This window comes from Gasterosteus aculeatus, chromosome 14 (genome assembly GCF_964276395.1).
Source record: "Gasterosteus aculeatus chromosome 14, fGasAcu3.hap1.1, whole genome shotgun sequence".
Lineage (NCBI taxonomy): Eukaryota > Metazoa > Chordata > Actinopteri > Perciformes > Gasterosteidae > Gasterosteus > Gasterosteus aculeatus.
The window spans coordinates 17,593,962-17,609,557 of NC_135702.1; the positions used below are offsets into that span (position 1 = coordinate 17,593,962).

At 46.5% G+C, this 15,596-nt stretch overlaps 1 protein-coding gene across 14 annotated transcripts in view; it reads left to right on the forward strand.

The window, feature by feature from the left end:
* tcf4 (transcription factor 4) overlaps positions 1–15,596 on the forward strand; it is a 163,933-nt gene that overhangs the window by 110,931 nt on the left and 37,406 nt on the right. For 2 of the 14 annotated variants that reach the window (XM_078088421.1, XM_078088424.1), the window contains exon 1: positions 3,145–3,585. The exons of the other annotated variants lie outside the window; for them this stretch is intronic. In XM_078088421.1, coding sequence (XP_077944547.1) covers positions 3,517–3,585 — 69 coding nt within the window. In that variant the 5' untranslated portion in view covers positions 3,145–3,516. Of the gene's footprint in view, positions 1–3,144; positions 3,586–15,596 lie in introns of those variants that run through there. 14 annotated transcript variants of the gene reach the window in all.

The window sequence follows — 15,596 nt, forward strand, 5'->3', positions numbered from 1 at the left end:
AAGGTCAAAAGTCAGCTGCTATGAGAACATACCCCCCCCCCCTCCTTTTCTCCTCTTTCTCCATTTCTCCTTCTCTCCTTTCCTTTTCCTCTCCTCCACTTTCTTCTCTCCTCTCCTAACGCATTCCTTGGAGCACTCCTTCTCCTCTCCTCTCCTCTTCATCCGTCTTCCTCTCCTCTGCAGGTTTGTTGACCAAGCAAGTGTCAGGCAAAATTAAAAATGCTGTCTCTGCTTCTTTTCCTCTAACGGGTAACTCTTTTGGGGTTCTATTTACCCCCACTCTATTCTCCCCCCTCCCTTTCTCCCTCATTCTCTCCATCCCTCCATGTCTTCTCCCTTCATGTCCCATGCAGTCTGGTTGGGTACAATGCTGGGAGCCAGCCAGCGCCGCAGACAGATGGTCCACTTATTAGATGTGCATCAGCCCTCCCTCCCCTTCCTGTAGCTCGCTTTTTAATCAAATTAAAGCCAAAAGAAGGGGACAGCGATGGGGAGAGGGAGAGGGAGAGGGAGAGGGAGAGGGAGAGAGAGAGAGAGAGAGAGAGAGAGAGGGAGAGGGAGAGGGAGAGAGAGAGAGGGAGAGAGGGAGAGGGAGAGGGAGAGGGAGAGAGAGAGAGGGAGAGGGAGAGAGGGAGAGAGGGAGAGGGAGAGGGAGAGGGAGAGAGAGGGAGAGAGAGGGAGAGAGAGAGAGGGGTTTGGCAGGTCTGCTCGTTTTGAAGTCTATTATTTGTTTGAATAGGATGAATGATGACGACGTTAATATTAAATGTATGAGACTGAATCACAGTCTCTGGTGTCTGCCAGGATCCTTCTCTCTCTTTCTGTTTGTCATTTCATGTTGTTTTTAAATGGGAACCAATTTTTTCCATCAGTCTACTGAGTTGGTGAGCTGTGTGAGCTCGCTCTGTGGCTCAGGACGAGCTTTGATAATGCTCTGATGATGTCATAGTGAGGGTTATCTTGGCCTGGGGATATGAGAACAGACCACCACATAAAGCTTGCATTATAAATTCAAGTTTAAAATGAACTGTAAATAATAATAATACCGGACGTCAACCATTGTTTATGCATTGCCGTTTTTAAGGCTTGAGTTTGGCATTTCACCTGCCAACATCTTGTTTTTTTGCAACTACACTTGGAGTTAAGTACAACCCAATGCTGAATAACATTTTTCTGCCACCAAAATGTTTGAATTAACTAAAAATCCATCGTGAAAGGGTTCAATTTCCAACATCCCAGAAAGCTCCTACACTGAACATTACATAGGCAGTGACCTGTCAATCACAAGGAGCCCTAAAGCTGTTTTAAGGTTTATTCACAAATTGCTAAATGAACAAATGTGCTGTATTGAAGACGACTCGAAACTAGCAACAGTCATTTTCTCACTTGTATAAAGGAAGAGGAGTCGCCCCCTGCTGGCCGTTTGAAAGAATGCGGCTTGCCAGCACTTCTCTGCTCTGTGAGAAGTCCACCAGCCAGCGTGCCACACTTCACTGCTGCCTTTAGTCTGAAGAACTGCCACTGACCTCTCCGCTTGCTCACTTTCGGTTTGACCTCAGGGAACAGCGATATTCCCCATTGCCACAACTAGTTGGTACGAGAAGCCAACGTTGTAGCAGGAAGGGGGTCTATCGAAAGAAGAGAGGAGTGAAAACACTCATGTCAGCGATAGATCCAAAAATGTCAAAGATTATTGAAAACAAACCCGATCGAACACAGACAGGAGTTTTCCAATCCTTCCTGCAGAGCTGCACGGCGTTGTGGTAAATCTGGGGAGTCTGTGCTTTTGGGTCTGTACACAAACCTGCATGTCAATCAGACTTACAATGGAGGCTCTGTCTGTATTTTAGAGTTTACCTTTCATTTTCAACGCGCCATCTGACCAATGAGACTTTGTTTTCTTGTTATATAGTTGAACAGCTCCTCACACAAAACTATTGTTTTAACGCAATTGTGTTTTTTATAAAAAGCCACAGACACAGTTGATTAATTCAAGTTGAATTGTCTGCCAGGAAAGAAACATTTGTCACTCGCATGAATAAATGGGTGGTGTTTAGGGCGCCACCTATTGGCCCGTTGGAGTTTGAATAGTGCTTCCTTGAATTGATGTCATTATTTGCATCTGATTTCATCATGACTCGTTTGCAAGGGTACAAATCCAGTGGCCGATGAGAGTACAGTGACTGAGCCTCCAGTCCACACTATGAAGTAGTCACTGAAATGGCATTAAAATAGCAACAGATTGTAGAAAAAGTAAATGTTTGATTTCAGCTCTAATAAAGTATAATAAGTCTCAATGAGGCTCAGATGACAATCAACATGTTGGCCAGGAGGTATTTCAGATTTCCTCTGTTGAGATCAATGAAAGAGGAGAGAGGAGGAGAGAGGAAGGAACTAGCAGAGGACACATGGAAGGAGCTGAGAGGGAAAAGGGACAGGTCGCCCTCGAAAATGAGATCTCGATCTCAATGGGACTTTTACCTGGTTAAATAAAGGTTAAATAAAATAAAATAAAAAAATGAGAAAAGAAAGGAGAGGAAATAATACATGAGCAAAAGGTCTAGCTGAGGTGGAAGCAAGAGGACAGACTGGAAGGGAGGAGGAAGGGGACCGGGATAAAAGGAGGAAACATGGAAGGAGGGAAGAGGGGAGTGAGGCAAGGAGGAAGAAGAGAGAAATGACGAAACAGGAGGGGAGAGGAGGAAAAAAGTGTACGGGCAAACAAGGGAAGAGGAACAAGCATGGAGCGAGGAAACAAGGAAGGAGGGATGAAGTGTGAAAGGAGAAGACATGAGAGGAGGTGAACCAGAGGAGAACAAAAAGAGGAGGAATACAAATATTTGAGAAGACTAGAGGAGGAGGGAGTAACGGAGACGAGAGGGAACCGGAGAGTAGGGAAGGAGTGAGCGGAGTAAAATAAGGAGGAAAGTGTCTGAAAGCGGCGGAAAAAGTGAATATTTGTCTCAGTTCACAGCACGCGAGGAGGAGGCCGGTGGAGAGACACGGGGTGAGACACGGGGTGAGAGCTGGAGAGACACGGGGAGGATGACTTCCACGCGCCATGTCACTGTGGAAAGTTTAAAGCAGCCATGCGCGCGCGTTCATATGTGCGAGAGCCTCCATTTAACCTCTCTCTCTCCGTACATTTGCCGTGCACGTGTGAGAGGGAGAGATGAGTGCCCCGCCCCTTCTCTCTCTCTCTCTCTCGCGCGCGCTCTCTCTCTCTGCCTACTTTGCATATTCCGCGCGCCGCGGCTCGTTCATGTGGTAAAATGCGACTGAAGGAATCGTCGACCGGGGAAAAAAAACCGCGCGAGCAGCGACACGCGAGCGGAGCGGCGAGAGTTCCACATCAAAACAAATCCGGGAAAAGTTGAAGCGAGAAGAGGAAGAAGAAAAGAAGAGCAGAGAAGGGCGGGGGGAGAGAACTACACCACGCAGAGGGAGGACAGGGAGACAGCGGGGACAGGAGAGGGACAAGCAGGGCTTCTTTTTCTCCATCTTCGCGGAGGAGCGATGTATTGCGCGTACACCATCCCCGGGATGACCGGCAGCTCGCTGATGTACTACTACAACGGCAAAGCGGTAAGACCCGCGCTCCATCCCTCCCGAGGTCTCCCTCCGCCGGAGAGCGAGGGAGTACGGGAGAAAGAAGCGCGCGCGCGTGTGTGTGCGCGTGAGAGGCGGAGGTGACCAGCGTCGCTGCTTCAGACAGAAACAGCGATGCTGCTGTTTGGCGAGTAGAATGTGCGTGCGCGTGTGAGCGCGCGCGCGGCGGGCAGGTGACCGGGGCCGCCGCGCGCGCGCGCTGCCCGGTGGCGGGTTGGTCGGTAAAATGTTGAACAGACGAAATGTGACGTGAACGTGGCGCGTGGCAGCGCGCGCGTTTCACACCTCCGCTGTCGGAAAAAACATGTAAAAATAGGCAGCAAATGTCTACATTTTAACTGTTGCTTTTACCGTGTTTGCGCACGTAATGCGCGCTGGTTTTTTAATTCATCCGTTTGCAGATTTTATTTTTGTCTTTCTCTGTTGCGTATTTCTAGTTTTTTTTAAACGTAACAATCCCAATCACCACCTTTTAGGATGAAGATGAAACGGTTTCGGATGCGGACTGACACACGTGTGTTTGTTTGATTGCGTGTTCCATTCAGAGACCTGCCGCTTTCCATATATATATTTTATATATATTTACATTTATTTTCTTACTTTTGTCCCCTAAAACGGTTTTTCTGTCGTAATTTCGGCCTGGAATTCTATTTACATTATCATTTTATAGTAATATTCAGTTTAATTTAGCAATAACCCAAAAAATATATTTAAGGCATATCTGCAAAATTCCTTTCCTTAATTACAGAGTTCTATTGAATATGGATATCAGTGATGATCTGTCATTAATCATGCAATTTTGGATTACTTTTTGTATTCATGTTAAAATAATATTAATGTAACAAATCCCCTGAAAAAAATTAAGTTGGAGGCCTCCCCAGTTTATTAAATATATACCTCCCTCAATTGCAATTTTTTCTTGTTAGAAATATATTAATGCGTTTCTTGAAAACCCTTAAATCAATGTAGATTCAAAGAGAAAATCTTCCTGCAAGTATGAAGCTATCTGACCTCCTATGAACCTGTCTGTCTGTCTACCCCCCACCTGCAAAACACCTGTCTCAGGGTCAGGTGCCTTTGAGAGGAGAGTGAACGGGGTGGGGGGGTGAAGGCCAGAAATAAGAACCAGCACATGATAACGGAGCGAGGTGAGGGGGGGGGTTTCACAGATTTTTATTGGCTTTAAAAAAGGCAGCAGTGACTGCAAGTCGCAGGTGTCAATGAAGACGGAAGGCTGGGATTTCCCACGGATCCAGCTGTCAGCGAACTGTCCTCTGCCTTTGTCTCCTCTCTGACTCCTGACTGACGCTCTGCACACGTCTAAGAGGAAAGGAAGGAGGAGACAGCGAAGGAACGTGGGAAAAAAATCGTTTATATTTCCAAATATATTGTTATTATATTAACACAAATAACAACAGGTAAATCATTTTTTTAAATTACTAATAATAATTCCAATTCAGGATCTTACAGACCTTGAGAGAAGATCTATCAATATCTTTTCACAAATATTGTTTGGTTATCAGGAAGAAACACCAAAATTAGGTTTTCCTTTTTTTGTATAGAGAAAATAACATGCTTAGATTTGTACATAAAATGGTGCTTTATTTTTGACATATCTATGATGTTAATTTCTATGAGATTTCTGAAGCTCATCTAATTCTTGCCTTCATTCATATTTTCTAATGCATTAAATCTGCCTTTCGTACATCCTGTACCTATTGATAATAACTAGTTTAAAACTGCGTGTCCGTAAACTCGCATTCTGCGTTCAACACTGATCTGAGGTCAGAGAGGCTGGTGTGACCTGCAGCTCCGTCTCCCCGCCGGCGAGCGCTCCGTCCTGCCTGGCCGGCGGCCCCGCAGCCTTATGCCCCGTTTTGCAGCAGCTTTCTCTGCGGTCTGGGGGCCCGTCTTTGTACCTCGGAGCTCCTCGGGACTCCGGTGCCACGGGGGGCTCGGCAGTGGCGGCGCTTTTGTTCGGCGGCTGGATGCCACTTTGTGCCCGACGGACTTGATCTGTTGCCAAGCTCCTTTCCATCTTCACTTCACCCACCATCCCCCCTCGTCACACCCGCTCTGTGGCGACTTGTTCACGCCCGCCGTCCAATGGCGGAGAGGGAGACAATGCACAAATGGGGAGTCTCTGGTCGGCGAGGTGATTCGGTGTGCAGCCGGGGCTGGTTGTGGAGCGTGTGGAAACTGGGGCAGAGTGGTCCGGGGGTTTAAGAGCAGACAGCCGCAGCAAGCCGCGCGCGGCCCGCCGGGACCGAGCAGCGCAGAGGCCGAAATCAGGGGGGCGGGGGTTGCTTTTGGTTTGGGGAGAGCGTGGGGGGAGAGAGGAGGGGGAGGAGGAAGGCCAGGGCCGAGGCTAGAGGCCCGGTTAGCGGCTGTCGGCTCGCTAACTTAAGCTGCTGCCGGCTTAATGAGGCAGCAGAGAGCTGCGCTAAAAACAAAAGGCCTCATTTAAAAGGCGGCCCGGCCAGCCGGCTATTGTTATGCTAACGCTGTATTTGAATATTCAGCACGTTTTAATTAGGAGGGTCCTGAAGCCGCCTGCCAAAACCCTGTGGTCCTCTCACAATGTGCAGCTACAGCAAAACACTTTAAAGAGATTATTGTGACGGCCGGCCGCAGTGTGCTGCTACTTCGCCACGAGCGCCTCGCAAACGGGAGGAGATCGCAATCAGTCTTTTATTCAGATATTCACAGGGTTGTTTTTTGTTTTACTCCAATTCTTATCGAATATAAAAAAGTATTTTTTGTCTTTTTAAAACAATGTACATTTACGTGCTCTAATATATTTATGATTTAACATTTTGGTCCTTTCGCCATAGAACCACCCGGTTTGAGGAAGCTGGTCAAAGGTCAAGGCCAAACAATCTGTATCGGTCGAGTAATTAAGTATTGCGTCATTTATTTGTAAATATGTTAAATTTATTTTTATGAATATAGTGTTCTTTTATAAAAATAAATAAATTACGTTTTATTTCATGATGGGAATCAAATATTACTCCAAAAAAATGCTAGAAGAATTATGTAATGACTCATGGAAACACTGGTCAAATAGAGAGGTGGTGTGTGCGCACGTTGTTCCGTCTATGAGGATTTAATAAACGGTCATTTTTGTGTGTGTGTGTGTGTGTGTGTGTGTGGACATCCTGTGTGCTCAGTAGGCTGGAATTAGAGCATAGCGTGTTATGCAATTATAACTTTATAAATAGACGTGTGTGTGTGTGTGTGTGTGTGTGTGTGTGTAGGCCTCTATCTCCATCTGCTTAAGTTATTTGTTATTTGCTATTTGTTTGATTTGTGGGATTTTTGTGTGTGTAAAAGCGTGTAGTCACGTGTCCTTTCTTTGTGTGCGAGAACACACTTTAAGCCGCTGCTATATGACCGTGTGTGTGTGTTTAAATGTGTAAATGTGTGTGTGCTTCTGCATGCTCCTTTTCTTCATATTTGTGTTCTTTTTGTAATTATACATTTCTAAAACACGTGTCTTTCTTTGATGGGTGTGTGTTTTTGGTTTGTTTTAGTGTGTATCTGCCTGCGCACCGGGTGAAGATGTCATCTTGTCTGTGCACGTCGATGTGTGTATTGTGTGCGTAGGTGCACACATGTTTACTTGTTTTATTAAGATGGGAAAAAAACATTAAGATTCAAAAAAACGGTGTGTGTGTGTGCGTGTGTGTGTGTGTGTGTGTGTGTGTGTGTGTGTGTGTGTGTGCCGTCCTCTGCTCTGAAGGACATAAATCTATTCCATACACTGAACATTTTTATGTGGATCCGATGACAAACACATTCATGCTCGACGGTTTCAGTGAGCATGTGTGTGTTTGTGTGGTTGTTGTCCACACGTTAGAGCCAGAAACACGGCTCAGGATTTCACTTAATCCTCCTGCATCAGATTATCTGACACTGATGCTGCCAACACACAACACACACCGCACAACACACACAGGGTTCAAAGTTGGTCTCCACATGAGGGTCGTTAAATCAACCTGCTCAATAATCGATCCCTTCTTATCCCCTTACAACAAGAACGTGAATGATCAGCAGACCCCAATCAATCATCGTGTTTGGTCATTATTCCAGTAAATGAATATGGAGTTGTTCCCACATCCTTTAAGTCATTCTCGTCCCAAATAAATGAGCAGCCTTTCCTATAGTGTTTTATTTAGACATGGCATGGCAGTGAAATCGCACAACACACGAGGCACATTGTGGATCTCATGAAGATGACACACCATCTGTTTTCGCCAACGTGTGCCGTTTTCAAATAACGCCACTCAGCTAAACTCTTCAACGTTTCCCCTACCATTTCATCAGGGGGGCGAGCAGCCCTTTTTTCCGTTTGCGATCCTCCACTTGCTCATAAACTTTGTCTTGGCCCGCCGCCATTTTCTGGCGAGGGCCCGGCTGCCACTGCACATGTGCAACAGAGACGAGGAAGAGGCGAGATGGCAACACTCCTCAGCCACTCCAGGATAAAGACAAATGATGTGTCTGCAAGGGGGGTCGCCACGTTGGGTCTGGCCCTGCTTGGTGTCGTACGCACGTACACCGGGCACGGCGCTGATACCTGCAACTACCCGCTTTAATAACGCCAATCAGTCCAATCGTCTCTTTTCCGTTATTTATCTTAAAATATTTCACACAGAAAATAAGCCTCCATCTGACCACCTTCAGTCTGATACCAGAAAGAGATCATGAAATATTATTTCTTTCATTTTTACTGCATAAAAAAAGAGAAGCAAACCAACCTACTTGCTGAGGAATGTTATGAAGAGATCAGACAACTTCTTTTCCTTTTTAATGCATTTCTTTGCTATGCTTTGTTCGTCGTCCGGTTTGCCGACTCGTCATGTTCTCTCATTCCGATGTCCAGACGCAGAACGATGGGACTGTTCCTGCATTTCATTACTCATGTAAGGGAGGATGATTAGCAGGTCATGTCTGCAACAGGAACGTCAGTGGCTGCAGATGTTGGTGATAATGAGGCATTTTCTGGTTTAATCTCGCATAAAGGTGTAAGATGACTTATTCATCCATTTACTTTGGTAGCTTCTGGTTGATTTGCTGCAACCTCCTGATGTTTTTACGCTCTGATGTTGGATTGAGTTTTTAGCTTACTTTCTTTTATTTGTTATGTGTGGTTTTGGGTCGGGGGGTTTAATGTGGTATTTTAACTAATAGAGCGTGATGTTATTGGTTATGAGAGGTTAGAATGTTTCATTTTGCCATTTTGTACCAGAGCACAGATGCGGTGAAGTGAGAGGGCAGTGAATGATTAGATGCCTGAGATGTCTGGTGTTCTACGATGCCCCCCTGCATTTTGTTCTCTATAGAATCACAAGGGCAAGGCCTCCAGATCATTTACAGAAAGCCAAATAAACACTAGCAGACGTTCAAGCTATTTCTATTTCTGTCTTTCAAAAGCAGTGGAAGTCTTTAGCAGCTGAACCGGAAAATTTGAAGACAATCCAACATCACATTTGTAAAGAGGGAGGGTTTGTCAGCTCCAGTCCAGTTTAAAGGGCCAGTGTGTAGGACATAGTGACATCTAGTGGGGAGGCCGCAGATTGCAACCAACTGAAACTCCTGTGTGCCGTGCGGGGAAGAGCTCTTTGTTTGTCCCCCCCGTTACGTCCCCTTTTTGTGCCATTCTAGGGGAGACGTGGGGACGAACACAAGACAGTCAGGTTGAGGAATTCACACATGAACTGATGGCGATTTCACATAATTTATTATCATTTTCAGATTCTTAATCCAAATCTCATAATTAAGAACACAGGGTTATTCTCCAAGGGGGGGAGGCTTGGACCTGTGGCTGAGCCAAACAAAAGAATACGATATAACACAGATAGGCCTGACTACCCACCTCCAGAACCAGAGCAAACAGCATGGCTATGCATGCTTCTCTAAAACTTCTTTGGTAATCGGCATCAACCGATAATCTAGTCTTTCTACACAGAAACCAGACAACCACAAACCAACAACTCAATGGCAACATGCCGTCAAACAGATTAGAATCCCCCCACAATACAAACACCTTGCAGAGGAGCCTGCTCATTGTGTTGATGTGGAGGGCTCATCCTAAGCTAACACAAAAAATGACTCCTTTTTATGAATGAATTATTAATGTATATAATGATACTTTATTTAATATCTATAATTAAATCATTTAAATTTAGTTACGTGTGGCGCTGGTGATCAGCGAGCGGTAACACTCCTGCATTTGACCAGCAACACCTGACCAGCAGTACACCTTTGTTCACATTTAAAACATACTTCCGCTCTGGGCTCTTTGCTTTCAAGTGACAGTTCTGAGAAGCCAGCTGTGATTTGTCAAAAAGCAGTGACACAAACCAGCATGGGGCCGTGTAAGAGGGAAGGGTCAGTCTGCTCTTCTCTCTCCATCTCTACAAACCCTTTGGCTTTATGGTGGGAGGTCCCACGTGTGAATGCAGACCAACAAACACACACCGACAAAGGCATCCTTGCCTCCCTGAACATGGCTTATGGCGAGGGAGGCAAGCTGTGTGTGTGTGTGTGTGTGTGTGTGTGTACTGTTGGGATACTGTATGACACAATTGTTCACAGTAGAGTCCCCCTACGCACGCACACACAGACACACACACACACAACCTCACAAGTCAAAGTAGAAAGTGGGGCTGCTGTTGAGTGTGTGTGTGTGTGTGTGCGTTTAGTGGGTCAGTCATGCTGTGGTGTTAGGAGGCTGCATGGACTGGCTGATTAACACCAGACAGCTGTCACACTTTAAACAACAGCGCGACGACGGCGCCGCAGAAACACAATGCGTATGTGCCTGAGCAGCCAGCGCACGCGCCTGTTAGCGGAGCACGCGACTGTTAGCGGAGCACGCGACTGTTAGCGGCGCACGCGCCTGTTAGCGGAGCACGCGCCTGTTAGCGGAGCACGCGCCTGTTAGCAGAGCACGCGCCTCATAGCAGAGCACACGCCAGTTAGCAGAGCACGCGCCTGTTAGCAGCGCACGCGCCTCATAGCAGAGCACACGCCTGTTAGCAGAGCACACGCCAGTTAGCAGAGCACGCGCCTGTTAGCAGCGCACACGCCTGTTATCAGAGCACACGCCTGTTAGCAGCGCACGCGCCTCATAGCAGAGCACACGCCTGTTAGCAGAGCACGCGCCTGTTAGCAGAGCACGCGCCTGTTAGCAGAGCACGCGCCTGTTATCAGAGCACACGCCTGTTAGCAGAGCACGCGCCTGTTAGCAGCGCACGCGCCTGTTATCAGAGCACACGCCTGTTAGCAGCGCACGCGCCTCATAGCAGAACACACGCCTGTTAGCAGAGCACACGCCTGTTAGCAGAGCACACGCCTGTTAGCAGCGCACGCGCCTCATAGCAGAGCACACGCCTGTTAGCAGAGCACGCGCCTGTTAGCAGAGCACGCGCCTGTTAGCAGAGCACGCGCCTGTTATCAGAGCACACGCCTGTTAGCAGAGCACACGCCTGTTAGCAGAGCACGCGCCTGTTAGCAGCGCACGCGCCTGTTATCAGAGCACGCGCCTGTTAGCAGCGCACGCGCCTCATAGCAGAACACACGCCTGTTAGCAGAGCACACGCCTGTTAGCAGAGCACACGCCTGTTAGCAGCGCAGCGCTGTGAATGCAGCGTTCTGTCATGGAGGCACTGAGTCACTATGAAGTCCATCATGTTGAAGGCAGTGGGAATTTAGAGAAACTCCTTCTTAATTCTTTTTTTTTTTAATTGTTGTGAATTACTTTACTTACATTTGACGAATAGTCTGTCCCTAAAGAGCTGAAGAAAAATCTGTGTGTTGTCTGAGAATTGCACCCCCAACCACTGCAGCGTTTTAGTGCCCCAAACTACCAACTTTCAACCCTTTTGTGTTTTCAATTTATAAAGGTTAGTTGTAACATTTTGGTCTCTTAAATATGTCTTATTCAGTCTCTCCTGTCACCTTTTTATTCCAAAACAACCAAGATGGCGACGTCCAACATTGCCAAGTCAAGGCTTTAAATCTCTATCTTAAAAAAGAGTGTGCATGTGATCAGACATCTGGTCGACATGACGCCGTCTGTTTTCACCCTCCAGCCAGTGAGATTTGTTTTATGCTGCTGTTTGTGCTCGATTGCGTCCTGAGCCAACGGCATCGCTGCCCCCCCCCCCCCCCCCATGCACATACCATGAACCGCCATAATGATAGATGCTTCCCAGCTTCCATACGCTGCTCCTTTTCAATGAGCCTGCTCAGACAAACGAGGGAAGAAAGGAATGAAGGAGAAAGAAAGAAAGGACCAAAGACGACAAAGAGGAATAAAGGAACGACGTGACGAGAGAACAAACAGAATAATCCTGCAGCTCTTTGATCTGCTTCCTTTATTATTCCAGTGTGCTCCAAATGATGTAGTCCTGATTGTGTGGCTGGCATCTGAGCCAGCTTCCATATGCTGCTATTAGAGGCTCGCACAGGCTGCGTCCACCCTGCCGCTGGCCTTCTAATGGGGGCGGGGTCACCGATTCAGGCTGAAACAGATCTACATTTGGACTTATTGAATTTGATCTCTGACAGCATCTGAAGGGTCGTGGTAAGATAAGTTCAACCCACCACAGAGAAGGAAAAGTGGTGTGTTTCAACACTGAACCTGTATATGTGGTTGTGTGTTGCCACATGTATTTGATAGGCAGCGGTGGTCGCGGTGCGCTCACCGTTTGCAGGGGAGTTTTTTTGGGCCCAGTGGGAACCGAGCCACACACTGTAACCCGTACTAACGTCTGATGGATCAGCCGCCCATTTGGGTATGACGCTGGCCGTAACCTGGGCTGAACCCGCTATCAGATGGCTGTCCGCTCCGTTTCAGCCGCTTAACATGTGTGTGTGTTTCTCCCAAATATTTCCTTATAACCCCTTGAGTTTTACTCTTTGGCGAATTTGAACTGGGATCAAACACCAGTAAAGTGTTTCAAAGGACGCTGGTGTAAACAACAATGGCGCCCAAACCCCTGCGGCCCATCTGCTTGACCCCGAGGGCTGGGCTCGCCTCCTGCACCTCTATCCCGCTCTTCTTATTGTGTTGTACCCTTCTCCTCAGTTCAATGTACCTTTACGTATGTGAGGTTGGAGCGCTCGGTGCTGAAAGAGGAGAAAACATGCTGCCGTGGTTAATGAGTGAGCGTGAGGGAAACATGAGTCTACTCAACTAGAGTAAAATGCATTTGTATCAACAACATCAAACCCGTCGGAAATAGCTTTAAATGGAATGTCCACACATGCACATTATATTTAAAGACGGTGCAAAGAGATGCGGTGATGTAACGCCGCTGCCTGGATCGGTGTAATGGCTGCGCGGCTTCTCACAACGGGAAGAGGTCAAGGGTTAAAAGGCCCGCCAGCCAAAATGAGGGAGAAGAAGGATTAAGTGTGTTAATGTATGTTGGTTTGTTTGGTACTTTAGTGCTCTCTCTCTCTCTCTCTCTCTCTCTCTCTCTCTGTAATCGGTTTTACTGCCAAATAATGAGCACAGGAACAGCAGAACAGGTGATGTTTCAGATTTGAAAGCACTTTGAGATGCGTTTATTTTAATGATTAAATGATGCAAATGACTCCGACCCTTCAACTCAACATTAGTGGTTGAAGCTCACTTGGCCGTTCTTTTCAAAGGACTACAAGGTAAATATATAAAATGACAGCATTTAAACCGAGTGTCATATTTACTGTAATGGTGTAGATTCAAACGATTCACTGCGTACTCACTGCTGAATTTACTAGCAGAGCAGACATGATGGTGGATGGCGGGACTGGAGCGCGCAGTGATTTAACCTGCAGTTTTGTAACTTGTGAACTTACAAAATGAAACTTAAAAAAGTAAAGTTTATACGTTATTTATTTAGTCCTTTAGTCCATCGTTCAAATAAAACTTGGCTTCCATGTTCTGAATGAAGGTACAGTTTGTGCTACTTTAGTACAATCACATTCAGCTCATATACAAACAGTACGTATTGGTAAAGTACTAAAGGTTTGTGTTTATCTGATGAAGATTTAGTGCTCACTCAGCGGGTGAAGGGGTTCCCGGTTGTCATCATTTCCTGCGGTAGCCATCTTGGCGCTTGCTTTGCGTCAGTACGTGTGCCGGATGCTGCGGTGGCCAAGCCACGTTGCCTGTTGCCAGCTCGCATCACCGTGGCAACGGGATAACTGACCCAGCGTCCCTCCAGCAGCCGTGCTCGCTGCTCTCCGCACTCTCCGTCTGCACCCTATTCAATAATTAACGTGGCGGAGCCGCCATCTTAGCTTTTTTGGCTTTGTTTAGGGGCCTGCCGGCGTGTTGCCTCGGCAACGGGGCGACCCGGCGCTCCGATGACACCGATCGCGTTGTAAAACTCACAACTTTCTGAGTTGGAATCCACAGAGCTGAATTTACTGCCGTGGGGCCACGTTAGAGCAGGAAGAAACACACAACGATCAAAACCATCAGTTCTTTTTAAACAGAAACTTCAATGAGCTGATTTGTGTGACGCATCACAGCTGAATTAGTGGCTAACAGCTGCTCAGCGCTTCCTGTGTGTCTCCAAGGTCACATGACCTTCATGACTGTTTTTGAATTAAGCCGTACAGATGGCAATATGCAAAATAAAACATTGCTCTTTGTAAATGACATTTTTTGTGTATCCCATATTATGGGACATAACAATTGATCAGCAATAATAAATGAATGAATAATACTCTATGAACGCACTTTGCTTGCTCTCAACCCAACAGAGACCAGAGGTCCCGTTGGACCGGCCGGGCCGGCTAAATAACGTCTTTGAGTCTTTTGAAAAGCGCTATATAAATAAAAAAGTATTATTTTTATTAACGTCCACGTAGCTGATTTTTGTCATTAAAAGACTTTAGAACGCGTAAAAGAACCTTAAGAGACTTCTGCTGTCAATCAACAAATATGAGTCCTCACTACTTCATTAATACAGGCCTGAGTGTGTGTGTGTGTGTGTGTGTGTCTGCGTCTGTGTGTGTGTGTGTGTCTGTGTCTGTGTCTGTGTGTGTGTGTGTGTCTGTGTCTGTGTGTGTGTGTGTGTGTGTGTGTGTGAGTTTTCTGCATCGATCGTGGTGCATGCGGCAGTAATTACACCATGGGGAGGAGGAGGGGGGGTGGAGGAGGGAGGAGGGGGGGGGTGGGGGGGCGTTGCCAGGAGAAAAGAAAGAAAAGGAAAACTGAGGCTCATAAAACGAGTGGAAGTGACTCGTTAAAAGTTGTCACCTGTAGAGAAATGTTTTTGTTCTCTGGCCTGAAAACTGAGGCCCCAACACACACACACACACAGACACACACACAGACACACACACACACACACACACACACAGACACACACACAGAGGGGATTCTACACATACACAAATCTAAAATAGATTTTGAAAGAACTTCTGCTATGATTAAAAATGTGCACATACATTTTTATTATTATTGTGTTTGATATAAATAATAATATGAATAATTCTAATGATGTTACGATAACAATAGTGAATCACTGTCACAAATCAATCAGATTCTTTCAATCCTTTCTTGTGTGAGTCTTTAGGCGGCTGTAAGTCATTCACGCAAGTGGCTCTTTATGGGCTTTTCGTGGGGGGGTGAGGAGTAGTAATTGTGTTGAATGCTTGCATGTGTGTGTGTGTAAACCGTTGAAGTATGAAACATTTGTAATTTGTGCGTTAACATATTCCCGGTGTCCTCACAGCGAGCCGGTCCTGGGACCCAGCGGCCTTTCTGTGGGACGCCCGGGTTACTTTTGGGCATCGCGGTGTCCCGCCATTGGTCTGGTGGCCGATGTTGGCTGGGATGGGCTGCGTAGGGACGACTGAGACGCTGTGAAGTAATCAGGAGAGACAAATTAAAAGGCTCTGCGTAGAAATGGACTGCTTTTAGAAATGAATGTAAAAGAGATATTTAGTTTAAAAAGGGCATGAAAGCTTATTAACGATTA